Source organism: Erinaceus europaeus, chromosome 6, assembly GCF_950295315.1.
Source record: "Erinaceus europaeus chromosome 6, mEriEur2.1, whole genome shotgun sequence".
Lineage (NCBI taxonomy): Eukaryota > Metazoa > Chordata > Mammalia > Eulipotyphla > Erinaceidae > Erinaceus > Erinaceus europaeus.
In genome coordinates this window covers 70,647,362-70,674,308 of record NC_080167.1, presented here as the reverse complement: position 1 = coordinate 70,674,308, position 26,947 = coordinate 70,647,362, and the positions used below count along the sequence as shown (strand labels likewise).

At 42.7% G+C, this 26,947-nt stretch overlaps 1 protein-coding gene across 11 annotated transcripts in view; it reads right to left on the bottom strand.

Annotated features, from left to right (window-relative positions):
• PARD3 (par-3 family cell polarity regulator) overlaps positions 1-26,947 on the bottom strand; it is a 652,495-nt gene that overhangs the window by 174,606 nt on the left and 450,942 nt on the right. For 10 of the 11 annotated variants that reach the window (XM_060192488.1, XM_060192489.1, XM_060192482.1 and 7 more), the window contains 2 exons: positions 14,256-14,366; positions 1,305-1,547 (listed from right to left, as the gene is read on the bottom strand). In XM_060192488.1, coding sequence (XP_060048471.1) covers positions 1,305-1,547; positions 14,256-14,366 — 354 coding nt within the window. The remainder of the gene's footprint in view (positions 1-1,304; positions 1,548-14,255; positions 14,367-26,947) is intronic. The other variant, XM_060192490.1, reaches the window with a different exon arrangement.

Sequence of the window (26,947 nt, the reverse complement as noted above, 5' to 3'; positions counted from 1 at the left end):
AAAAAGAAACCCTAAAATCTAACAAAACAGAAAACAACAGATGAAACAACCAACAGAAGAAAGTTCGACTTTTACCTTGAAATCCACTTGTCCTCCCCCACCCTTACCCCCTCCTTTTTTTTTTTTTTCCTATGCTTTAAAATGTTCCCTTTTGGGTCTGCTCAAGAATATCTGTTCACATTTTCAAACGTATATTTAAAAAATAGCTGGTGATAAGCAGCTAAGACGCAGATTGCTGACAAAATACGGCAGCCCGGTCATACACAACTGTGGAGAGAAACTGACGTCAGTGACTCCGTGCCAGCCTTGGAAGTGGGTCTTAAGGTGCCGGCCACACATCAGAGAGACATTGCTGAATCGTAAATGCTCAGTTACTACTCTGGAACTGCGGAATTAACATCCCTGGGGGTTGGGGGGGGCAATGATTTCTTGGATTAAGAAGCACAGCTGCAGCTCACGTCGATTAAGCTGGAGAAGCCCCGGCCAGGAGAGAGCTGGCCCTTTCTTACATGCCCCAATCCAGCTCCTCTGCCGACACCAGTGAAAAGTCAGTGGGAGTTGTGACGGAATTCCTGTGCTGTTCATGAAAATAACCCGGCTACGACTGAAATGAAAGGAGAGGTAGTATTTTCTTCGTTACTTAGTCCTGAGTCGGTATCCAAATGTGTGAAAGGAAGTAGGGGACGAGAGATCCATTTTTAGGTCATTCCCGTTAAAATCTGACGTCAATATACGATCAGTTGAAATGTCTATAACCAAATAGTTCTAAAAAATTTTACGGTAACTGTGTAGCAGTCAACACAGACACTGCTGCAGTCCTGAAAGCCATTCTAAGAGTCATCATCGGGTCTGTAGGTCATCTGAACACGGGCTACACAACGCCTCTCATTTACTAGTTTCTTCATAACATAAAATCACACCATCAAAAAAACAAAACAAACCAGTGACCCTCAGAAGAAACCGTAGTTGGAACAAATCCCGAGATTCCCCGTCTATCTAGCGACTATGATGAGACAGACTCTCCGAGGAATAGAAGAAATCACGGCTTAGGTCAAAGAGCTTTCTGTCTGAGTTAAACACTAAAGGTTTGTCCACCAGCCTGAAGACAATGACATTTTCAGAAGGAAATGAGACGCAAGGAGCACTGGAAAAGGGAACCAAATCTCAAACGCCCCGCTCGCTGGGAGAGACACTGAGAAGCCATCAGGAAGAGACAGTTGCTGAGTACCCAGGGAGCATTCAGTCCTCTCATCCAATCTGCAGTAAAGGTGCGACACCAACACGCCGGCTATTCTGAACCTTACCTGTCTGCAGGGGAAGCTTTGGAATTCCGGGGTTTCTTCACCTGGGCGTACAAAGCATCCATCAGGTGTCCTTCTCGAGGGCTCTGGGGCCTGGTGCCGAGAGCCACCGAACCCTCGTAGGGAGAAATGCCTCTGTACACCAACTCATCATCACAGCCAAATGTCCGGTGAATATCTTGGATTTCAGCATAGTCCCGTTCACGGGACTGTCGCTCTCTGAATTCTCGAGTTTTGGCTTGAATCCTGTGAAATGAGACCAAAACTATAAAATAAGAAAAGCGAGCCATTTCTAATCGCTACACACAGAACGCAGTCGCCCAGATGGGTTGAGGAAAGGTACTTTCCTTCGCACACCTACAAGGTCAGCAGTATAAACAATGTCATATTCATCTTGTATTATCAAAGTAATCTCACAGATGTGAATAATTTCAGGTCCTTTTTGCTCATGTCAGTAAGATGTAGCTAGAACACACACCTTTATTTACATTTTTCATTTGTTAGCTAGATTTGACAGTTCACGAGGAGCAGGGAACAGTCTTAAGGAACTGACCACTGGAGTTTTACTCATACATTTTCCTTTTTAAAAAAAAAAAATTTTGAGGTTAAAAAACATTTTTTTAAATTTCTTTATTGGGGGATTAATTTTTACAGTGGACAGTAAATACAATAGTTAGTACATGCATAACATTTCTTAGTTTTCCAAACAATACAACCCCTACTAGGTTCTCAGCCATCATGTTCCAGGACCTGATAATTTTTTAATTATGTTTATTTATTTATTGGATACAGACAGTCAGAAATCGAGAGGAAAGGGGGTGATAGAGAGGGAGAGAGACAGAGAGACACCTGCAGCCCTGCTTCACCACTAGAGAAGCTTTCCCCCTGCAGGTGGGGACCAGGGGCTCGAACCTGGGTCCTTGTGCACTGTAATGTGAGTGCTTAACCTGGCCCCTTACTCATATGTATTTTCTTAAGGCCAGAAACATCATTCATATATGTATACATGTATGTGTGTGTGTGTGTGTGTGTGTGTGTGTGTGTGTATGTGTGAAGTCCATATCCTGCTCATTATAAACCGTAAGAACTCAGCATACAAGAATGGCTAAGTATTCATCTATACCATAATTCCTTATTCATGGCAATATAGCTCAGTTTAATGACACTGACATGGATTTTATATCCTTTTATATGGGAACTGGAAAATCCTAAGATTGAGAACAAGAATCCAATCATTTCTGAAATACAACCAGACTGTATTATAACTGAGAAGCGGACGTTAAATAACCACTTTTATTAAAGATATCATTAAATAGTTCCTGAAATTGTATTAAATAACTTTGTACAAGTATCTCTTAAGTCCATAGATGAATGTCATTTATACCCCAAATTGATCCTAGTAATGTAAAATTACCCTTGATAGAATTTTGATAGAAAAGCATTTCTATTATCACTTAGAAATCTAAACGTTGAGGGGCCAGGCGGTGGTGCACCTAGTTAAGTGCTCACATTAGAGGGCACAAGGAGCCAGGATCAAGCCCCCGTTCCCCACCTGCAGGGGAAAAGCTTCTCGAGTGGTAAAGCAGGGCTGCAGGTGTCTCTCTGTCTCTTCCCCTATCTTCCTCTCCCCTCACAATTTCTCTCTGTCTCTCTACAATAAGTAAACAAAATATTTAAAAACAAACCAATTGAAAATGCTTACTTGAAGTCTTACTAATAGAAAGCGATACTTAAGATGACATTCAATGTTTCGAGCTCTCTCATTTCAAGTATGCCACTGCCAAGTATAAATTACATAAGAATATTGAAACTAGTGCAGAAAAGATAGCATAGCCAGATGAAGATAAGAGAGAAAACATTACCTATAAAGGAACATCCCTCATGAATAACTAATGAAATCTAACAACATTTTTAAAAGAGCCAGGCACCATGGACAAGTGGTTTTCATTGCAGAAATGTGTGAGGTTGGCCCAGTCCTCAAACATCAATCAAATAAGTTCACCATATCAACGATTCAAAGAGTGAGTCACAGGAGTCGGACGGTAGTGCAGCGGGTTAAGCAAGCACACATGGTGCAAAGTGCAAGGACCGGCGTAAGGATTGCAGTTCGAGCCCTGGTTCCCCACCTGCAGAAGAGTCGATTCACAGGCGGTGAAGCAGGTCTGCAGGTGTCTGTCTTTCTCTCTCCCTCTTTGTCTTCCCCTCCTGGACTCTCCATTTCTCTCTGTCCTATCCAACAACAACAACATCACCAAGGTCATTGTGGGGTGCAGAAGGTGGAAGGTCTGGCTTCTGTAATTGCTTCCCTGCTGAACATGGGTGTTGACAGGTGGATCCATACTCCCAGCCTGTCTCTCTCTTTCCCTAGTGGGGTGGGGCTCTGGGGAAGTGGGGCTCCAGGACACATTGGTGGGGTTGTCTGTCCAGGGATTCACCTAGGTCTTGACGTTTAGAAACCCAAAGGAATCTGGAAACCCTATAACAGAAATAGTCAAAAGTTCTGAATGTGAAAATCCTCCTGGACCCAGAGAGGACTGCAGAGACTGTTCTATAAATGGAAGAGTCTATGGTATTTGAAGGCTGAGTCGTGAAAAGAAAGAAAGACAGTCCAGCTCAGCTGTGTGGGGTGTCAGTGGTGACCTGACAGCAGTGGAAGCCATCAGAGAAACAACATATTCCAACATGTTCTCCAGGGAAGCGGGAACCTACATCAACTCTCTCCAAACTGCATGAACAGCAGTTCCCTTACATTGCCGGTGGATCCTAACTCTGAGTATTTGTTTGTTCTACATTCTACAGAAGCCACTTGCTGAGGAGAAATAATTTGGCTCAGGAGAGAAAACGGTTTTTGATGCCCTTGTTTAAAAAAAAAAATCATCATTTCCTAAGGAAACAAAGCATTCAGAAAAGATGGTGGATGTCTTGCAACTGAGGCCGTACTGGGTCCAGATGGTCAGAGCTATAAAAGTCCTCCCTCCCCCTTCTATTCTTTTATAGTGACCTTAAGGTCACAGATAATCTGCAAGAGGGAAGACACTGGTCTTTGCAAATACCCAGGTTGTCGTTTTACACTACCCAGCCTATTTATCTTGGGCCGGAACTTAAGCAGTGACAGAAGTAACTCATTAACCCAAAACGTGGCCAAGGAGCGTAATTCTTATGGCTTTTCAAAAGCATTTCAGAAAGCCCTTCCTGGTTATCAAGAGGGAAATGACCACAGACATCTGTGCCAAGCGGCACTGATGGGCAGACTCCTCTCACAGTTTCTCAGCGCTTGGGGTGCAGAAACCAACCATTTATTAAGTTTTTTTTTTTTTCAAAAAGTCCATGAGGGATTTTTCATCGGATGTGACATTCAAACATAAATAGTCACACCTTTCTTTAAAAAAAAAACTCTTCCCCATTATGATAATAACATTTGCCTGAACCTACATAGGAACTAATACACAAAATAATGCAATATACTAAATAAAGTAATAGGCTAATTGCATTCCTGCTGTCATGAAATGCATGCTCTCTCCAGCTTGACATCAATTAATGACTTTAAATCCAGACTCTCCTCACCGTGTTCAGCTTCCTTTTCTCTAACTGAAATGGATGGTGCGCTAGGAAGGTAAAACACACAAGACTTCTGCTCTGGTAACATTTCTATTCATCAGGATTTTTACTTTTACAATCAATGGCTTTTAGCACTAATTGGGGTAGAGTGGCACTCACTACTGAAGAATCAACTCTCCAGGATAAACAAACAAACAAACAAACAAAAAACAATGGCAGACCTCACTTAGTTATATTCACATGTGTCTACCTTCAAAGCTGGGAGGCTTTATACATGTAAGGAAGAATGATGTGCTTTCTAAAAGATTTCAAGACAAGGAAATTGACCTTTAATGATTTTAATTTCAAAACATTGCTGTTAATGTCTACAAAAGATAGAGCATTCCAATATGCACTTAATAGACAAATAAAGTGAATTTCAGAATACCACATATTAGATAGTTAGCGATCTGTGAAACAGTGCTTAAGATCTTGCCATCGACTCCTTGGAGAAACATACCCAACTTATTGCTCTGCCGACTAGAAGCCTCATTCCAGGGACAAAGATCTTCCATCTTTTTCCAACAGAATTTTCTCTCCCTAAGAATCTGTATTATAGGCATTCATCACAGAAGACCTGAATTCACAGCAGAAGGGAATGTAAGCTATAAGGCAACTGAAAGAAGGTTCAGTTGGATTTTAATTTTTAGTTAACTAGCTGAACAGCTTATTTACTCCTCACAACACCCTGGTAAATGGGATGGCTTAATTCACTCATTGTTTCATTCATTAACCAGCTGGGGTTAAATCTCACAACTGCCACCTACCCACGTGGAAATTGCCCGGCTAGTATCTACAAGCAAAACCATGTATGAGGAAGAAAGCAGGCCATTCAAGTTTCTGCTTTTTGAAGACAGTCATAACTGTAAGTGGGATTTTTTTTTTATATTTATTTATTCCCTTTTGTTGCCCTTGTTGTTTATTGTTGTAGTTATTATTGTTGCTGTTACTGATGTCATCACTGTTGGATAGGACAGAGAGAAATAGAGAGAGGAGGGGAAGACAGAGATGGGGAGAGAAAGACAGACACCTGCAGACCTGCTTCACCGCCTGTGAAGCAACTCCCCTGCAGGAGGGGAGCTGGGGACTCGAACCGGGATCCTTATGCCAGTCCTTGCGCTTTGTACCACCTGCGCTCAACCCACTGTGCTACCGCCCGACTCCCCATCAGTGGGATTTTAATTTCTTTGCAACACGGAGGTAAGAGTGGATTGGCAAAGAGTTTTACACATTCTGAAATGCCTCCTGCAAAAGAAAAGGCACCCCCAACAGGGAAATGACTATTTTGAAGGTCCATTTGCAAGCCCTTGAAGTTCAGGCAAGTAAGAAACACAGTTCAGGTTGAAGACTGTCTTTCTCCCCTATGTGAGTCCCTGGTTTTGATGGCCATCTAGACTCTCTGGTCTCCCCTCTCACTCACAGAAACAAGCCAAGTGTATGTCCACAGTGAGGGTGAGGGCATTGCCTGCCTCAAAGCTATCGCGAGAAGCTATCAGTTTTAGAATATAAATACACATAAACATTCAGGATAAGAACTGTATGTCTTAGTTGCTGGGTGGTGATGCACCTGGTTGAGCGCACATGTTACACAGTGCGCAAGGATCCAGGTTCAAGTCCTGGGTCCCCACCTATAGGGGGAAATCTTTTTAAGTGGTGAAGCAGGCCTGCAGGTGTCTCTCTGTCTCTCTCTCTCTTTTCCTATTCTCCTTCCTTCTCGGTTTCTGGCTGTCTCTATCCAATACATAAATAAAGATAATTTTTAAAAAGTGTTTTAATGTCAAGAGCTGAAAAGACCTGAAAGAAAAAAAAAAAGCATTCAGCAAGACACAGCAAGCCGGGAGTCGGGCAGTAGCGCAGCAGGTTAAACGCAGGTGGCGCAAAGCGCAAGGACCTGCGTAAGGATCCCGGTTCGAGCCCCCGGCTCCCCACCCGCAGGGGAGTCGCTTCCCAGGCGGTGAAGCAGGTCTGCAGGTGTCTGTCTTTCTCTCCCCCTCTCTGTCTTCCCCTCCTCTCTCCATTTCTCTCTGTCCTATCCAACAATGACGACAACAATAATAATTACTACAACAATAAAACAACAAGGGCAACAAAAGGGAATGAATAAATAAATAAATATAAAAAAAATAATAAAGACACAGCAAGTCAAGTCTGTTGAAAGAATTCTTCCCCTTCCACCTCCTTCTCTCTCTCTCCCTCCCTCTCTCTCTCTTTCCAGGTATACATGTGTAAGGCAGAGGATAAGGACTCTGTGTGGGTGAGAGTATTTTAAATAAGTAAGTTATGGGGGCTAAGAGTTAACAACCAAACTGCCATCTCTGTGAAGTAAATCTTCCCAGACCATTTCTCGCTCTTCCCAAAGCCTGTCTTACACTAATTATTCAGTGTTAGAGATCCAGATCTTTTTATCTCATTGACAAAGGTAAGGAAGCCTTGGAATAGTCATTAACATAACAATACTAATTTACTCTATCACATTGTGTGCTCAGTTTATTGTGAGGCAATAAAGACTCCTTTTATAATGACTAATAAGATGGTAGAGAAATATCTCACTAACCAAAACACACATTCTCGCTCATTCACTCATTTTATGTTTGGATTTTGATTTAGTTGTAGGAAACTAACTATGGCTCTTTCGAAATCAAAGAGATGGTAAAAACACTGAAGACGTCTACAAGGGATCTCATCAGGAATGACTCGGTGACCATCTGCCAGTCAAGTCAGTCCGTTCTACATGCAGTTTCTGTGCTGGTCTAAACTCACAACTCAAGTTAGCAGAGTCTGAAGCAGTTTGGGAGCCGGTCAAGTAGTCCACTTAGGTAGTAGGGTTGCTTTGCCATGTGCACGGCCCAGGTTGAAGCCCAGCTCCCACCAGATTAAAGGAGGATTTTGGTTTCTTTCACTCTGTCTCTTTGTCTCCATTTCGAAAAAGTCCTAAACACTTCTATTCACTCACATACAAGTGAATAAAAAAATTACTTTTTTTTGTTTTTCAAGACGCCTGATGAAACAAATACTACTGGTTAGAGTTCACTTTTCTGAAGGTCAGATGAAAATACGAAAACTCCGCTATATCATGGAAGAATACTGTTTTCCATCAGTAGATTAATTTTAAAAAGTCAAGCTTTGGGAGTGGGCAGTAGCGTAGCAGCAGGTTAAGCGCAGGTGGTAAAAAGCGCAAGGACCGGCATAAGGATCCTGGTTCGAGCCCCCGGCTCCCCACCTGCAGGGGAGTCGCTTCCCAGGCAGTGAAGCGGGTCTGCAGGTGTCTGTCTTTCTCTCCCCCTCTCTGTCTTCCCCTCCTCTCTCCATTTCTCTCTGTCCTATCCAACAACAATAGCAATAACAACTACAACAACAATAAGAAAACAACAAAGGCAACAAAAGGGAATAAGTAAACAGAAAATATTTAGAAAAAAATGTCAGTGGGGCTATCACAGGACACAAACATGAAAAAGCCTGAATGCTACTTCTGGCACTTGATCGACAGAGAAAGGCATCACGTTGCCTCACTATAGAAGCTACATGGCCCTGAGGCTGAATAGGCCATTTAATCTAACATGGTTCCCTTAGGGTTCGGAGCTTGATTCTTTCATATGAAGAAAATTAGTCAGCTGGGACTCTGCCACTTGGAAATACAGACCAGTCAGAGCAGTGGCCCTCAAGTCCCAGAATTCACACCTCATCACCAAATACCACTTGCTTTTTGCTTTGCTGTGCTTCCAAACTTATTTGAATGTGACCAGCCGCATCTCTGTTCAGTGCTTAGAGCTAGAAATAGGAACAGGACATACAGGGCCGCTAACTTCAGCCTCCACACTATTCCCCGGCATCTCACTTCTCAGGAACGGACTTGGGCCAAAAGGCTCAACATGGCTGCAGGGCATGAAGAGTGGGGCCAAAAGACAGAGCCACAGAGTGGGCTTCCTCACCACTTCTCCGGCTGGGCTTCCAGACTCCACGTCCCAACAATGACAGTGAGTGGGGGGAAAGAGGAGCAAGACAGCAGAATATTGGCAGACGAGAAATATCCGCTGTCATAGTCCCTGTGCTTCCACTATTCTATATTGGCATCTTGAGCGGTATTCAGTGTGTACAGATACGTAGAGACTCAAATATTTTGATGTGGGACCAACCAAAATCATTTTTAAATGGTATTTTTTAGTGATTTAATATTGATTTGCAAAATTACAAGATAATCGGGGTACAATTCCTTACAGTTCCCACCACCAGGGATCTGTATCCCCATCCCCATCCACTGGAAGTTACAGCAGTTCTCCCAAGGTCACAGACAGGGGTGAACTATTATTTCTACGACTATCTGTCTATGTTTGAATATATGTCCATGTCTTTGAGGCTCCCTCTTCTCTTCCTTTCTTCTTCTTCTTCTAGCGTTTGCCCTTCTTCCGTAGCCAGTCAACAGCGTCAGGTTGAGCCTGATGTCAAGTTTCGAGACCTCCTTTGAATCTGGAGAGGTGGCAGTCGTTGACTATGTGGGTCATAGTCTATCTGTAGCCACAGGGGCAGTTCGGGTCGTCTCTGGCTCCCCAGCGATGGAACATAGCGGCGCACCGGCCATGGCCTGTTCGATAGCGATTGAGGAGGGCCCAATCATAGTGTGCTAGGTCAAAGCCGGGTTGACGCTTGCAGGGGTCTGTGATGAGGTGTTTGTTCTTGACCTCAGCTGACTGCCAACTCTGTTTCCAAGAGACTGGAACAGAGAAGTTCAGTGTAGGCGTAGGGGACCAGATTGGGTAACGAGACGTCAAGCGTTGGACAGGGTAGGCGAAGATATCCACGTATATTGGCAGGTCCGGTCGAGCGTAGACGTGGGAAATGAACTTAGATGATGCCGCATCCCGACGAATATCTGGCGGGGCGATGTTGCTAAGAACTGGCAGCCATGGAACTGGGGTGGAACGGATGGTTCCAGAAATTATCCTCATGGAGGAATATAATTTGGAATGGACCAAGTGGACATGGGGGCTACGGAACCATCCTGGGGCACAGTATTCTGCAGTGGAATAGCATAATGCCAGAGATGATGATCGTAGTGTGGAAGCGCTCGCGCCCCATGAGGAGCTGGCCAGTCTTGCAATGATGTTATTCCTCGCGCCCACCTTTGCTGCAGTTTTTATGAGATGTTTGTGCTTTCTAAGCACCTATAACTCTTACTACATCCAAATGTCCCTTCCTTTTTTCCTCTTCTCTCTCTAGGTTCTGATGGAGTTAAGAGTTCAGTTCCCTCTGGGCATCTTCCCCTGACATTTCTCCCCCACTGGGAGTCTGGACCCAAATTCTTTATGGGGAGCAGCAGGTGGGAGTTCTGGCTTCTGTAAATGCTTCTCTGCTGCACATGGGTGTTGGCAGGTAGATCCACACCCCCAGCCTGTGTCTGTCTGTCCCTGGTGGGGCAGGGCTCTGGGGAGGTGGGGTTCCAGGACACCTTTCAACCAAAATAATTTTCATAGTTGAGTTGCAGCAGTTAGCGGTGTCATAGAAGATAATCACTGTTGGTGAGCAGTGAAGTAAAGGTCACCGTGAGAATATAAGCAGTGGCATGCTGATGTTTATCTATGCCTCTAATCAAATTCTTCCCAAAGACGATGCAATTTCCACCCTCAAAAGGAGCAGTGTCCATGCTGACAGATGGACTAGGAAGAGGACATATAAAATAAGACTAGCTTTCCTCAAAGAGCAAACACAAAATACCACTGCACGTCTATGCTCTCCTGCATTCATCCATGAGTTTTGATACAATAAAGCTGTAAAAATGTTACTGAAATAAAAAGGCAAAGTATGCTAGTTTTCTTAAATTATGCAGCTAATTGATTTTAATCCTTTTTAAAAGTTTTTTCATTTATTTTCCCTTTTGTTGTCCTTGTTTTTTATTGTTATTGTTGTCATTGTTAGATAGGACAGAGAGAACTGGAGAGAGGAGGGGAAGACAGAGAGGGAGAGAGAAAGACAGACACCTGCAGACCTGCTTCACTGCCTGTGAAGCAACTCCCCCGCAGGAGGGGAACCGGGGGCTCGAACCAGGATCCGCTGGTCCTTGTGCTTTGTGCCAAGTGCGCTTAACCTGCTGCACTACCGCCCGACTTTCCAATTGATTTTTTTTTAATGGACTATTCACTTGTTCCCTGACCCTAAAGGATTTTTATTCTAGGCCTCCTGTCCATTGTAAATTCATTATGACCAACCTAGTTCCCAGAAGTATTGCATCATTCGAGGTACAGAGACGGAGATGTAAAGCGAAACTGAAAAGTGCTCTGTGCCTTAGGCAAACTAATAATACAAGTGGAACTATTATGTAAAAACCCTTCTTTGGCTGAAAATGTTTGACGCATATCATAAAAGTCACGCGGGCAAAAGTCACAGCAGTCATCTTAAGCAGCAAAGAAGGAGTATTTAGAATATGAAAAAGGGGTCAGGATGAATGAAGGCATCTGCTTGGTTGCCATCAAGATAAAGGAGAAATGTGTTTCTCTCTACCGCTCAGACTGAATCACCTGTATTTGCACATGGATACAATTTTGAGTTCTCCTATTTACCTGCTATAAACGTTTAGCAATGAGAAAGTCTGTCAGGATAGACATTTTGACTACTGACCAGTTAAATTCCACAACATGCACACCAAGGAATACTCTGTGCCCTAGCATTAAAAAAAAGTAAAGCTGCTTTTTATTTTATTGATTTGTTGACATTTGCCTCCAGGTTTATCACTGCACAATCCCATCCCAGGGGTCCTGGCAGTTCTTATTTTTAATTCCAGCTGGAGAGTAAAAGATAGGGAAGGAGAGAAAGGTGGAGGGAGAGAGAGTGAGAGAGAGATTAAGAGAGAGAGAGAAAGGAAGAGAGAGAGTGAGAGAGAGAAAGAGGAAAGAGAGAGAGAGTAAGAGAGAAAGACAGAGGGAGAGAGATAAAGAGAAGAAGAGAGAGATATGCCACAGCACTGCTCCACCACCCATGAAGCCTCCCCACTGCAGGGTTTCCACGTGGTTGTGGCCAGTGGTTCAAACCCTATCTGGGAGGGGACTCTACTGGTTGACCCACCTACTGCTCTCCCGAAATAGCTGCTTAGTCATTTTGGGGTTTCTTAATGAGAGGTAGGGAGAGTCGTGGAAAACAAGAAAGGCTGCATGGCTTAGAAACCAAATTTGGTGTGAGCGAGGTTTTAGCCCCTCACCACATAGGAGGAAGCCTCCCTTGCTCCCTCCAGCATGGCATCCTTTCATGCAAAAAGAGAAATGTCAGCATGGAGCAATGAAGCCCAGGCAAGAACAGAACAGAATAAAATCGAACGAAACTTGAAGAAGGACCAGAAAAGGACATATAAACCGCATCATAAATTAGTAAGAGTGGACACTTGTCTAGTTTATACATTTTACATTCTAAAATGCAAGAGAAATCAGAGTAACTATTTGAGCAAAATAATCTCTCTCTCTCTTTTAATTATCTTTATTTATTGGAGAGAGACACCCAGAAATCGAGAGGGTAGGTGGAGATAGAAAGAGAGACACCTCCTACCTGCAGGGGAGTCGCTTCACAGGCAGTGAAGCAGGTCTGCAGGTGTCTCTCTTTCTCTTCCCCTCTCTTTCTTCCCCTCCTCTCTCCATTTCTCTCTGTTCTATCCAACAACAATGACATCAATACCAACAATAATAACCACAACAATAAAACAACAAGGGTGACAAAAAGGAATAAATAAATATTAAAAATAAAATAAAGAAAGAGAGACACCTGCAGCACTGCTTCACCACCCACAAAGCTTTCCCCCTGCAGGTGGGAACCTGGGTCCTTGTGCACTGTGACATGTGCGCTCAACCAGGTGCACCACCACCCAGCCCCTGCAATATAATCTCCAAGGAATCAGCAAGATATTGGAAACATTTAAACAGTCATCACTTTTTTACCTTTATTTTCTCCACCTCCCCCCCAAAACAAAACAAAACAAAAAAACCTTTCTATTGGGGAAATAGTGGATTTCAGGACAACTGTTGGCCCTCAGGTACCATTTCTTAGTTCTTGTGGTAACCGTCTGCCCTTACAGAGTACTCTGCTTAGTCCTCCCATTCATCATTGCAGCTAAAATGGAAAGTGTGCGAACTTTGAAATGGAGCAAAAAATACTGGCCTTAGTCTTAAAGGTGTTTAGGCTATAGTCCTAGCTATGGACAACACTTTCACTTTGTAATTTTAATCAAGACACAAGAAATTCCCCTTACATCCCCAGCTACTCAAAGTAACATAGGTGGTGGCTCTGAACACAGAGGAGTTTATGGTGAGGCTGGAAACAAGGATAACAGTGAATGTCACGTGACTCTGGGTCCCCCCGGAAACAAGAGTGAGAAAGATTCTAGTGTTGATAAGAGTGAGAGCCAGGCATCTGCAAAGTAACTCTTCCCTTTAGTTTGCTGGGTCGTCTGAGTGATTCAACCATGGAAAACTTTTCTGGAAGAGATAGGATTACATTTAAGTGGGGAAATGTCTCAAAATGCGAGAGGACCTTGATGTAGAAGACAGGAAGAAATAAATGTCAGGTGAGAAAGGAAAGCAAGAGAATGATCACCGTAGTCTCACTTCTTATGATATCAAAAGCAGTTTATTTTTTAAAGAATTTATTTATTCAAGAGAGAGATAGGAGGACACAGAGAAAGAACTAGATATCACTCTGGTACATGTGCTGCCGGGGATTGAACTCGGGACCTTATGGATGAGAGTCCAATGATTTATCCACTGCACCACCTCGCAGACCACTCAAAAACATTTTAAATATGATAGGAACATAAAATAGTGTCACTTCCTGGTAAGAATTTCTTTTTGTTTTGAATTATATTTACTTATTTATTGAATAGAAACAGCCATAAATCGAGAGGGAAGGGGGAGACAGAGAGGGAAAGAGACAGACACCTGCAGTCCTGTTTCACCACTCGCAAAGCTTTCCTCCTGGAGGTGGGGTCCAGGGGCTCGAACTCACATCCTTGTGCACTGGAACATGTGCAGTCAGCCAAGGGTGTCACCACCCAGCCCCAAAGGATTTCTCAAGTTAGTATACTAAATACACTATATACCCATGAAAGGGTAAGGCAGGATTTCAAAGACTTTCTTTCGAACTTTAAAAGGCATCATAAATTGAGCATCAGTATTTACTCGCTCGTCTCAGGTGCCCTGTCTCCTTTGCAAAGATAAGTCTCAAGCAGGTAAATTTTGCTTTATCAACTCACAACGTTCAGTATTTGGAGGACAGACAAGTGGTCAGAAGCAAAGTCTTCATAGTAAAAAAACAAGTAGAAAGGAAAAAAATAATAATAAAAGAACCTCTTTCTAGTGAGGCTTAAACCAAGTAACTGGTGTCTACCTCTCTTGCTCCTGCTTCATACGTATTCTGTCCTCTTCTGATGTAAGGGATTCCTGTATTTTTATTTTACCCGTTTTCTCAATCTTGTCATCTTTGCGATGTCTGCCAAACCTGTTGATAACAAAAAATTCTAACTTGTCAATATATACAGAATGAGCTTTCCCTCTTTTGTGACAAAGACACATGTACTCAAAGAAAAGTGAGCTCACTCACTGTCAGGGTTATTTTCTTATCAAAAGACCTCATGGAGTTTAATAGTTTTTCCCTAAGTTAAGAATTTTGATCATAATACTTTTATTTTTTCTTAATTTCTAGTTAGTACTTTCCAGAGAAAATCTTGTGGAAAATGGCTTAAGTACCGCTTTCATTTTGGCAAAAGAAAAAAATAAATCAAAGAGACTTCACTAGTTATCCTTATAACATGAGTGATTATCAAATTTACAGAACTCGGTGCCCGATACTTCAAAGATCAGAAGTCCCAAATCTGCAGTGAAGTGGGTTTCTCTTAGGACCCAGAAATGTTCATCCACTATAACTGAGGTAATAAATTCACCGCAGACAACTGTTTTTATTTTTTACATAAGCAATTATTTGTCACACTCAGGTTTATTCGAAACACGTATCATTGTTTCAAAACTGACAAACAAAAGCACAGTTTGCAAAGTTTGAAGTATACAGGGGGACTTACACTGCTTTATAATAAGACTTTAAGCTTAAGCTTACTAAATTGAAAGACCGAAAGCCTGTTCCTGAAACACTGTTGCTGAATCTGATGAGAAATGATTGTTGAATGAATGCGGTAGGGTAGCTTCGCCCTGGAATTCTACATCTAATCAGAAGTAAACAGACGTGCAGACATGGGGCTGAAGAGCAGTCCACATCATGGGCAATTAACTTGAGAGATTCTTTTTTTTCTTTTTCTTTTTAAAATTCTATTAGTGACTTAATGTTGATTTACAAAATTATGAGATGATGGATACAATCCCACACCGTTCCCACCACCAGAGTTCTGTGCCCCCATTCCTTCCGCTGGGAATTGTAGTACGAGCTTGAGATTCCTTGAGAAAACAATAATGTTACTCTCTTCTGAATCGATGGGACCTCACAAACCTCAGACATGGTATCAATTCATTTTCTTACTCTGTTACATCTCTCACTATCAAACATTTCTCTCTAAGAACAAAGTAGTGATCTAGTTTATGGTGACAATTATATCAGAAAACAGTGACAATGTAAAAAGTTCATGAAAGCAAAGAAGAAGCATTTTATTAGTGGCTTGGTTGGTAACATAGCTTATTGCTATTATTATTACTATTTTGCCTCCTGGGTTATTGCTGGGGCTCGGCGCCTGCACTATGAATCCACTGCTCCTGAAGGCCATCTTTTTCCATTTTGTTGTTGTTATTGTTGTTGTTGCATAGGACAGAGAGACATGGAGAGAGGAGGGGAAGACAGAGAGAGGGAGAGAAAGACAGACACCTGCAGACCTGTTTCACCGCCTGTGAAGTGACTCCCCTGCAGGTGGGGAGCCGGGGGCTGGAACCGGGATCCTTACGCCCGGTCCTTGTGCCTCGCGCCACGTGCGCTTAGCCCGCTGCGCCACCACCCGACTCCCACTGTTACTATTTTATTAACATAAGCCTCAATTGAAATGCTGATTCATATGTGAAGCGAGCATGGGAATGTCTACAAAGAGCTTACAAGCACTCTTCCTTTAAAAATGTGTATATTTCTAAATGTAGACTCAAAACTGGGGGCAGAACTGATTTCTATAAAATAAATTTGTCCGAATGCCAGGCGGCGGTGCACCTAGTTCAAAGCACACATTACAGCGCACAAGGACCCGGGTTCAAGCCCCTGGTCCCCACCTGCAGAGGGGAAAGCTTCAAGAGTGATGAAGCAAGGCTGCAGGGGTCTCTCTGTCTCTCTCCCTCTCTATCTCCTCCTCTCCGCTCTCAATTTCTTTCTAGCTCTACCCAATAACAAATAAATAAAAATAAAGTTTAAAAACTTAAATAAAAATAAAATAAATTTATCTTTAAACTTTTCTTATACATTGGGAGATTATCTATTCAGGGCAGAGAACCAGGGCCAGGAGGAATCACTGGAGTCTTACTACCATCCAGCTGGTCTTTGAAGAGGATCTGAATTTCTGTCCTGAAAATTCTTCAATGTGGTGGTAATTTTAAGATATCCAATGCAGGGACTCGGGCGGTAGCACAGCAGGTTAAGCACACGTGGCGCCAAGCGCAAGGACCAGCATAAGGATCCCGGTTCGAGCCCCCGGCTCCCCACCTGCAGGGGAGTCGCTTCACAGGCGGTGAAGCAGGTCTGTAGGTGTCTGTCTTTCTCTCCCCCTCTCTGTCTTCCCCTCCTCTCTCCATATCTCTGTCCAATCCAACAATGACGACATCAATAATAACTATAATAATAACTACAACAGGGCAACAGAAGGAAATAAATAAATATTTAAAATATATATCCAATGCATTAAAGTCTTACTTCAAGAGAAGTGTGAGTTCAAATGTTAATATATGATGCTTACTTAAAGAATTCTGAAAGGTATCAAGAAATTGTTCTAGCCGGGAGTCGGGCGGTAGCGCAGCGGGTTAAGCGCAGGTGGCGCAAAGCACAAGGACCGGCATAAGGATCCCGGTACGAACCCCGGCTCCCCACCTGCAGGGGAGTCGCTTCACAGGCGGTGAAGCAGGTCTGCAGGTGTCTGTCTTACTCTCCCCTCTCTCTGTCTTCCCCTCCTCTCTCCATTTCTCTCTGTCCTATCCAACAATGACGACAACAACAATAATAACTACAACAATAAAACAATAAAGGCAACAAAAGGGAATAAATAAATAAAATAAATATTTTTTAAAAAATTGTTCTAGCCATTTGATTTTTTTCAGTTCATCAATACCCTTCCAATTGTATAGCATTGCCAAATTGACCTGTCTTGCTTTTCTTTTCTCTCTCTTTCTTTCTTTCTTGCTTGCTTGCTTGCTTTCAGACAGTTATGTTGGCTCCCATGCTAGGTCACATATATTTAACACTATCATATTTAAGAAAAAGGATGTAATGACACACAGTGTACCATCTGTACCAAGGACAAGTCAATCTTACAAGAAGATCTGAGTATTATCTACCCTTTGAGTAGGTAATAAAGACAGAGCATCGAGGTGCCTGACTCTCATGCTTTGAAACAGTCGATGTGCTCACAGCCTCAACAAATGCTTTAATTAGTTATTTATGTCAAAATCTTTTCAAAAGGGGTCTGGGTCCTATTTTGTGATAGAAATTTCAATTTCAGATCTTAGCTCATCAACTTTTAGCTCTGTATTGTAAGAACATATTTTTTTAATTGGAGATTTCTGACTCATATGTAAAAACTTCATTTTTAAAGAATTTTTAATATATATATTATTTATTTTCCCTTTTGTTGCCCTTGTTGGATTTTATTGTTGTTGTTGTTATTATCGTTGTTGTTATTGATATCACTGTTGTTATATAGAACAAAGAGAAATGGAAAGAGGAGGGAAAGACAGAGGGGAGGAGAGAAAGACAGTCACCTGCAGACCTGCTTCACCACCTGTGAAGCGACTCCTCTGCAGGTGAGGATCCAGGGGCTCGAACAGGATCCTTACGCAGGTCCTTGTACTTCACACTGCAGGTGCTTAACCCGCTGCACTACCACCCGACTCCCCTCCAAAAAACTGCATTTTTGTTTAATCCCACTGGATGAAGACTGCCCCATCACCAGAACATACAACTTATTTTTGTTAATTTATTTTCAAGTTGCTACAGTACATCTCCCTTGTTTATATCATGAATTCAAGATGAATGCACGAAAAATCAGTCATAGAGAAAAGGTTTATGGGCCAGTGTTTGGCAACTTCTGTTAACTGACTCAGAAAAAAAAAGTTATGTAACGTCTTCAAGGTCTATGATGAGATCCCAGCATATTACTCTATAATTGGGGCAAAATGGAACCCCCAGATGGAATTTTTTAAAACCTTTTTTATATTTATTTATTCCCTTTTGTCACCCTTGTTGTTTTATTGTAGTTACTGATGTTGTTGTTGATGGATAGGACAGAGAGAAATGGAGAGAGGAGGGGAAGACAGAGAGAGAGGGGGAGAGAAAGACAGACACCTGCAGACCTGCTTCACCGCCTGTGAAGCGACTCCCCTGCAGGTGGGGAGCCGGGGTTCGTACCGGGATCCTTATGCCAGTCCTTGTGCTTTGCGCCACCTGTGCTTAACCCACTGTGCTACGGCCCGACTCCCAAGAAGCAATTTTTGACAGAGAAGTAAAGACTCCAAGTGAAAAGACTCCAGCAACTATTGAAGTGTAGGAAGAAGAAGAAAGTAGTGACACATTCCCTCACTCTGATCACTGAAACATTCTAGTGTTCTTACTATATACTAGTTTGATTCTTCCTGAAAAGGGGTGAATTAAGGTCCTTGGAAAGTTTCAGTCACAGGCCCGGGCTAAAATATGACTAGCACTAAGCACAGGGACCTGCACAAGGATCCGGGTTCAAGCTTTTGCTCCCCACCTGCGGGAGGAACACTTCACAAGCGGTGAAGCAGATCTACAGGTGTCTCTCTTTCTCTCCTCTTCTCTCAATTTCTCTCTGTCCTAATAAAATGGGGAAAAAATGGCCTCCAGGAGCAGTGAGCACTAGCGATAACCCCAGTGACGAGAGAGAGAAGGAGAGAGAGTGGGAGAGGGAGAGGGAGAGGCAGAGACGACAGAAAGAACAGTTTCAACTATACATGTTCAAGCGATGTCAGTTTCACCGCTAAAATCCCCATAACCAATTGTAAAGACCACCCTTTACTAGCAAGGCAACTTTGAAGTTGTCGGCTCCACTTTACAGGACTTCCAGGTGGGCTGCTTTCCAAGGAGAAGAAAGTTTACTGTGCTAACAGTAGGCCCAGTACCAGAGCCCAATCTAAGCTGAGACTCAGTCTGTGAACAGCAAACTCCACCACTCAGGGGTGGGACACTAGAAAGAAGTCAGGTCATCCAGCGTCTCTGGAAGAACCTCCTTGTGCTGAGGATGTCTTAACACAGGAAGGATGTGTTAACACACACACACACACACACACACACACACACAGCTGTGAATATAGTCATGTTAGACCATCATTTGGGTTTTTAGTAAATTAACCTAATCCTCTCAGCAGTCTAAAGTTCCACTGAGATATTCTCCTGTTTTTATACATCTACTGAAATTAGACGTCTTTTTATAAGAGAGGAAGAAGGAGAGAGATTGAAGAAAAAGTTGACAGGGAAAAGGCAAAATTGCTCTAGAGGTCCTGCAGCGCAGGGAGAGAAGGTAGACAGAGAAAAAAAAGTTGGCAAGAGGCTGAAGGCGCTTTTCTGACAGAAGAGGGGTGGGTCCCTGTTTTAACAGAGCAGAATGGATTGTGGCACTGCTGAAACATATGGCTCTCGACATAAAGCACACAGCCACACTCTCATTCAGGGAGCATAATCTCAAAGTAATCTGCTAAATGGGTTTTACGCTAACACATTACAAATGAGATGGCTTCTGGCCGCAGCATCAGCCATATATATTCCTACAGTTAAGAGTGATGGCCCAGTGCGGGTGAATGGGAAAAATAAACACACACACACACAGACACACACACACACAAACACACACACACACACACACACACACACACACACAGAGAGAAAGAGAGAGAGAGCTGTGAATATAGTCATGTTAGACCATCATTTGGGTTTTTAGTAAATTAACCTAATCCTCTCAGCAGTCTAAAGTTCCACTGAGATATTCTTCTGTTTTTATACATCTACTGAAATTAGACGTCTTTTTATAAGACCCTGCTGAATAACACAGCAAGCATCCTGCTATAAATTAAATTAAGATACAATGGGAGTGAAAGAGCTTTTGCAACTATGTTTAAAGACACAATAGAACAAAAGGAAAGTTTAAGAAATCTGCTACCACCTTTAGAAACAGATGAACAGAGTACCCACAACCAATTATTTTGTGAACTGTGAGGAATCATTTTGTTGTTGCTGTTGTTGTTGTTACTGTTTAAAAAAAAATTTTTTTTTTTTAAAGTTCATCGAAGCAGCTCGGCTGAAACACCACCTAGAAATCTGGTATTTCTCCTTGCTAGTCCCAGAGGTTCTACAAGTCAATGGGGGGGGGGGGGGGGGGCTTTGCTATAATCTACGTCTTACTCTTTATTTGCCTTAGGAAATGTGAAAGCTTAGTGATACTGTGTATCTGGGTCAAATATGAATTCGAAGTCAGCTCCCCCCACAAGTGCCTGCTTCTTCCACTGGGACGGCTGACCTGTCCATCACTCGGTCGCCCATCCTGCATTCTCTCCCTCCTCACCCATAACATGATTCTTCTACTTGCTTCCTTCAGGAGCTCACTAAGTCTTTCTGGAAGCTTCCAGGGGTTTCCAGTGGACATCTGTGTTGGTACAGTCCATGTGCTGGCCTGTCTTTGGCCACTGCTTGCTATAATGCCGTAACCCTTTACTCTAAAGGTCTTGGAGAGATACCAGCTGTCCAGAGAACTGACGTTCAAGTCCTGCACAGCAAAACTGTACCCTATACTGTGCCATTCAGTGTCCCCGTCCAGCTCTCTACAAGGTCCAGGAACATTCTGTTTCCTCTAATAGAAACATCACGGGCCCAGGTGGCCTTGTACCTGGTTGAGTGCACGTGCTACACTGTGCTAGGACCCAGTCCTCACCTGCAGGGGGGACAGATGTGAGAGTGGTGAAGCAGTGCTGCAGGTGTCTAACTCTCTCCCTCTCTCTCCTGTTTTTTTTTTTTAAAGATTTTATTTATTTATGAATGAGAAAATTAGGAGGAGAACCAGCCATCACTCTAGCACATGTGCTGATCTACTGTGCCAACTCCCAGGCCACTGTCTCTCTGCCTCTTTTCTCCCCCTTCCCTCTTGATTTCTGGCTGTCTTTATCCAATAAATAAAGATAATAAAATTAAAGAGGGAGCCGGGTGGTAGCGCAGCGGGTTAAGCACACATGGTGCAGAGTGCAAGGACCGATATAAGGATCCCGGTTCGAGCCCCCGGCTCCCCACCTGCAGGGGAGTCGCTTCACAGGCAATGAAGCAGGTCTGCAGGTGTCTGTCTTTCTCTCCCCTCTCTTTCTTCCCCTCCTCTCCATTTCTCTCTGTCCTATCCAGCAGCAACAACAATTATAACTACAACAATAAAACAACAAGGGCAACAGAAGGGAAAAATTAAAAATAAATAAATAACATTTAAAAATAAAATTAAATTAAAATATATTAGAGAAAAGAAATATTGTCACAAGCTTTAAGAAAATTCCCTTCTAGTCCTCTAAGCCATACTTTTCCCCAACAGATTCTTATCTGAGTTGTTTGTTGTTGTTTTTCCTAGAAAAATCTTTCCTGATTGATTCTGGTATGGTGTTTTCTTTTATCCTTGGTATAAATACTGGCCTCCTTCAGTCCATCACCATGGTGTGTAACACAAGTATATATTTCCCTTTTGCCTTCAAACCCTTAGAGGTAACTGTTCTAAAATCCATCTAAAGAAGAAAGATCTATGGCCATAATCATCTTTATCGCTTGTTCCTCTGCACTGTTCACTCTTGTGCACTGAAGGGGGAGGGTATAGCTTCTGGTACTCAGTCTCTACAGAGATTACTCTGATGTCTTCATTAGACAGATGAGGAAATGGAAGCCCAGGGATACGTCGAGGTTGCCAAAGTCACACTGTGAGCCAGGACTAGTATTCAGGCTGTTCAGGTTAGTTCAAGGCATCTCAGTGACTGAGCTGGGACATTCCTAAGAGAAAATGACAATCCTAGACCTGAGTCCAGGCGGTGGTGCACCTGGGTAAGCACATATATCATAGTGCTCAAGAACGCAGGTTCAAGCCCTTGGTCCCCACCTGTAGGGGGAAAGTTTTGTGAAGAGTGAAGCAGGGCTGCAGGTGTCTCTTTCCCTCTCTATCTCCCCCACCGCCCTCAATTCCTCTCTGTCTCTATCCAATAATAATTAAATAATTTTTTTTTTTTTTAAAAAAGAAAGTCCCAGATCTGTGATGTTCTCTCTGTGTCGGTCTTAGATGGGACATACAGTTGAGTCCTCCACTGAATGCTCTTTCGATAATCTAATTAATTACACTGACGCTTTTTTTTTCCTTTTTTTCTTTCTTTCTTTTTTTTTTTTTTTTTAGCTCTTACTATGTACTTCCTCTTGTCACCTCCCACAGACAGCCTCAACATGAAGAAAGTTCAGGGAGGACCCGATGATTTCACAGGTCATACATCATGGAAGACGCACAGACAGAACTGAGGATTGAGACTCTCTTTCAGAAGCTTTAGAAACAGAAGACAGTCTCTCTGAGCTTTGATGCCGGGAGCAGCTGGTTAAAAAATGCCTTTGTGGAAATAAAAGAGATGAATCTCGTATGGCCTGCAGCACTGAGTTCCAGTGAACATTGTTCCCAACTGGAACTTATTTCCAAAGGCCAAGAATCTGAAACAAAGGTCAAAAATAGCTCCTAACCATGGGAAAGGATGATTTAAAAATACACACACACACACACACACACACATACACACACACACACTGCCCACACGCCTATTCAGAGAACATTGCCAATATTTCTAAATGCATTGCAGCTCCAAACGTCAAAATTGTCTTACTGACATATGCAAATGCCACCTCCCAATAGCTGTCCAAAGTCCATCAGAGGTAAAATAGAAAGAACTCACTGCATGTGTTTGTTTTCCATAATAATGTGCTTGCAATTTCTCGATATAAATATATGTGTGTATGTGTGTGTGTGTGTGTGTGTCTCACCCTCTATTGTACAAATAGGGAAAAAAAAAAGAAGAAGAAGAAGAAGAAAGAAAGAAAGAAAGAAAACAAGGAAGGAAGGAAGGAAGGAAGGAAGGAAGTCAGTACTAATGTGTCATTCCCATGCAGGATCTTCTGGATTTTAGCAGCATTTTAAGAAGCCGTTACCATGATAACATGCTGATTTGCAGTAGTTGGGGGCAATGTTGGATGAATCAGGGAAGAGAGGGCTGATTATGGAAAGCAGAAAGCTTCTATTTAGGAGAAGAAAAAAAGGGGGGCATCTTGGTAATCAACAATGATGAGAAGGGAGTCTTAGGAATGGGTATGAGACAACTTGATAGCACTTTAAACCAAACGGGATGCAGTTCTAAGTTGGCAGGGTTTGGGGTGGGGGGGGTTCCTCTTCAAAAGGAGATCCACAAACTTGAGAACCATTATTTGATTGTGTACAGTTTTCATCAGTGCTACTTTGATTGGATTTAATAAACTAGATTTGTATTGTTTGGCATCCAGAGAAAGAGAAGTGACTTTTTTTTAAGAAAAAAATTGCTTTTACTAAGCCAAGTAGAACAGAATTTTAGGAGCAGTGCACCGTAATGGACACAATGAGAGTACCATCTCAGCATGCTTCACTTCAGACTGTGTCCAGAGACGTCAGGCGTGGAATGTCAACCCTTCACCCTCATTACTCGGGTGAGACCTTTCCTTTCATAGGATTCTCTAATTCCATTCCAGGAGGTTCACTTCCTGACAAAGTCCCAAAACCTAGATATAGACCAGGTCCCCCTGAGATAGAGCATATATGTATATATAAACTAGGGCAAAATATATATTTTGCCTAGTTTATATATAGACCTGAAAGCAGAAGTACACTAGAGTCTGCAGTGAGTCAGTATCAAGTTCCTAATGAAATAGTGTCTACTTAGACTTAGGTACCCTCCTCACCTACTTCCTATTACAGTTCTCTCACTCACTCCAAAGCTAACCTTAGCAAAGCAAGGACTGCAGAAGCTGAATAAGGGCAAGAGACTGCCAGCTATCTATAAAACAGAGATGCCTCACCCACCCCGAACTCTTTATTTGCACTAGTCCAGCCTTTAGGTCCATGATTGGTCAACAATTTTTTTGGCTTTATATGTTAACTCTCTCTTCAGCCACCAGGTTCCAGATGCCAGCATGATGTCAACCAGACTTCCCTGGACAGACAGCCCCACCAATGTGTCCTGGAGCCGGAGCCCAGAGCCCTGCCCCACTAGGGAAAGAGAGAGACAGGCTGGGAGTATGGATCCACCTGCCAACACCCATGTTCAGCGGGGAAGCAATTACAGAAGCCAGACCTTCAACCTTCTGCAACCCACAATGACCCTGGGTCCATGCTCCCAGAGGGATAAAGAATAGGAAAGCTATCAGGGGAGGGGATGGAATACGGAGAGATCTGGTGGTGGCAACTGTGAGGAGTTGTACCCCTCATTCTATGGTTTTGTCAATGTTTCCTTTTTATAAATGAAAAGAAATTTAAAAAGAGACTAAAGAAACACACACAAAATTTTTTTTAAATAAAGAAAGGGGGTTAGGTGGTAGTGCAGCAGGTTAAGCACACGTGGCGCAAAGCCCAAGAACCAGTGTTAGGATCCCAGTTCGAGTCCCCGGCTTTCCACCTGCAGGGGAGTCGCTTCACAGGCAGTGAAGCAGGTCTGCAGGTGTCTTTCTTTCTCTCCTCCTTTCTGTCTTCCCCTCCTCTCTCCATTTCTCTCTGTCCTATCCAACAACAAAGACATCAGTAACAATGATAATAATAAGTACAACAATGGTAAAAAAAAAACAAAAAAAAAACAGGGTAACAAAAGGGAAATATGGCCTCCAGAAGCAGTGGATTCGTGGTGCAGGCACCGAGCCTCAGAAATAATCATGGAGGCAAAATTAAAAAAATAAAAAGAGAAAGAAAGGAAGGAAGGAAGGAAGGAAGAAAGAAAGAGAGAGAGAAAGAAAGGAAGAAAGAAAGAAAGAAAGAAAGAAAGAAAGAAAGAAAGAAAGAAAGAAAGAAAGAAAGAAGGAAATCACTTGTACTAAGCCAAGCAGAATAGCTTTTTAAGGGCAGCACCTTAATGGACAGCAGAGCCTTCACAAGACTGCCATCAAATGTCCTTATAAGCGCACTCACTCATGCCCCTGGCCTGCCGTGTAATCAGGGGCACACTCCTATGCCTAGTGGCATGACACGTGAGGACACCTAGAAGGTAATGGCCAAGCGAGCACTGAGAAATCAAACCCAGCACAATGATCCGTGTGGCCTGGCAAGAAGCCCAATAAACTCCAAAGATCTGCTAAATGACAACCACCTTGAAGACACCAAAAAAGGGACAGGGTGCAGATAGAGCATGTTAAAGACAGAAGGAGAAAAAAAAAACAGCAAAATGAATATCAAAATCCTTTCAGAACCTAAAGCAGTAGGAGCGAACGTCCTTGGTGGAGGTGCAGGCTCACCCTCGCAGCCCTGCAGAAGGACAGATGAGAGGAGGGGATGTCGGTTAGCGTGCGGAGGCTCTTCCAGACATACTAGTTCCCAGAACACATGACGTGTTCTCTACAGCAGACTCCTTCTTTGCAAAAAGGGGCCCCTTTGACATTACGGCTCCATACAAGGTCTCTCAAAAGCTCGAGACACCTCGTTTTTTTTTGTCAAAACACAGTCACATAGTCAATACAATCACATTAACCATATACTAACACGCAAGTCATATGCCAAGTGTAGCTTCGTCTCTCACTTACACTGACTTGGTCATAAATACAATCCATAGATGAGTATATGGAAGGTGAAAAACCACGCCCGCACACGCACACATGATTCTAAACTCTCTAAATGTTTAATTTGGCAGAGAAATCAGTCACGTCCACTTAAAATGATCTCAAAAGTGCCTTTCCCACAACTACTTCTCTGGGTCCTTTCTTCACCACTATACTCCTAATTCCTGCACTGTTCATTTTAATGCATTATTGTTTCATAATACAATACTACAAATTGCAAATTACATCTAGATCAAGGACTGATTATGAAAAAGACTATCCCTGTTGCCTCTGCTGGAGTGACTGATAATAAAGAGAGACTGATTGAACACTAAGCAGCCCAAGTGATGAGAAGGGTCAATTTGAACATTTCTATTAAGCTTCTTTTGTTAGATTCAACACTTTGCCAGGTCAGAGGCAAATAATCATACCCTGTATCTGGTTACCATGGTTTTCCTTTTTCATACGACCTCAGAACAATTCCTGAGTGGCCCGGCCCCAGAGGCAGTCCCCATAAGAAATGCTAATGACCAAGTCAAAAAAATGCATATGTTAAAAAGGGTACTTGAAAGAAGAAAAAAGCAAAAGACAGAGAGGTTTTACTGTACATCTTTTTTTTTTTTCTTTTCTATTAGGACAAAGGATCAGGAGTATTTAGCAATGAAGAAGATAATTCTAATAATTTGCTACTATCTGTCTACCTGATACTTAAATTGGCATCTGGCTTGTAAATGCTTTTGAGGTAATGCACAGATTAAGGATCTTTGTGTGTGTGTCTGAAATATTCACCCTCAATTAAATATGCACAGAGATTCAAGTTTAGTAAAAGTCTGTTAACAGGCAGCTAGTTACAGTATTCAAATAACTTCAAATATTTCCTTAAGCTGATAGGTTTACACAGCAAATGAAAACCACAAAGAAAGACAGGTAATGTGGCTACTTAAGTTTGGGAGTTAGGAAGGGTGGAAGACAGACTCTTTGTATAGCCCCTGGAAACTTTCAGAGATTAAAACTTCCCCACAGATCTCATTATCTGCAAAGTCAAGGTGTCTGTCAGC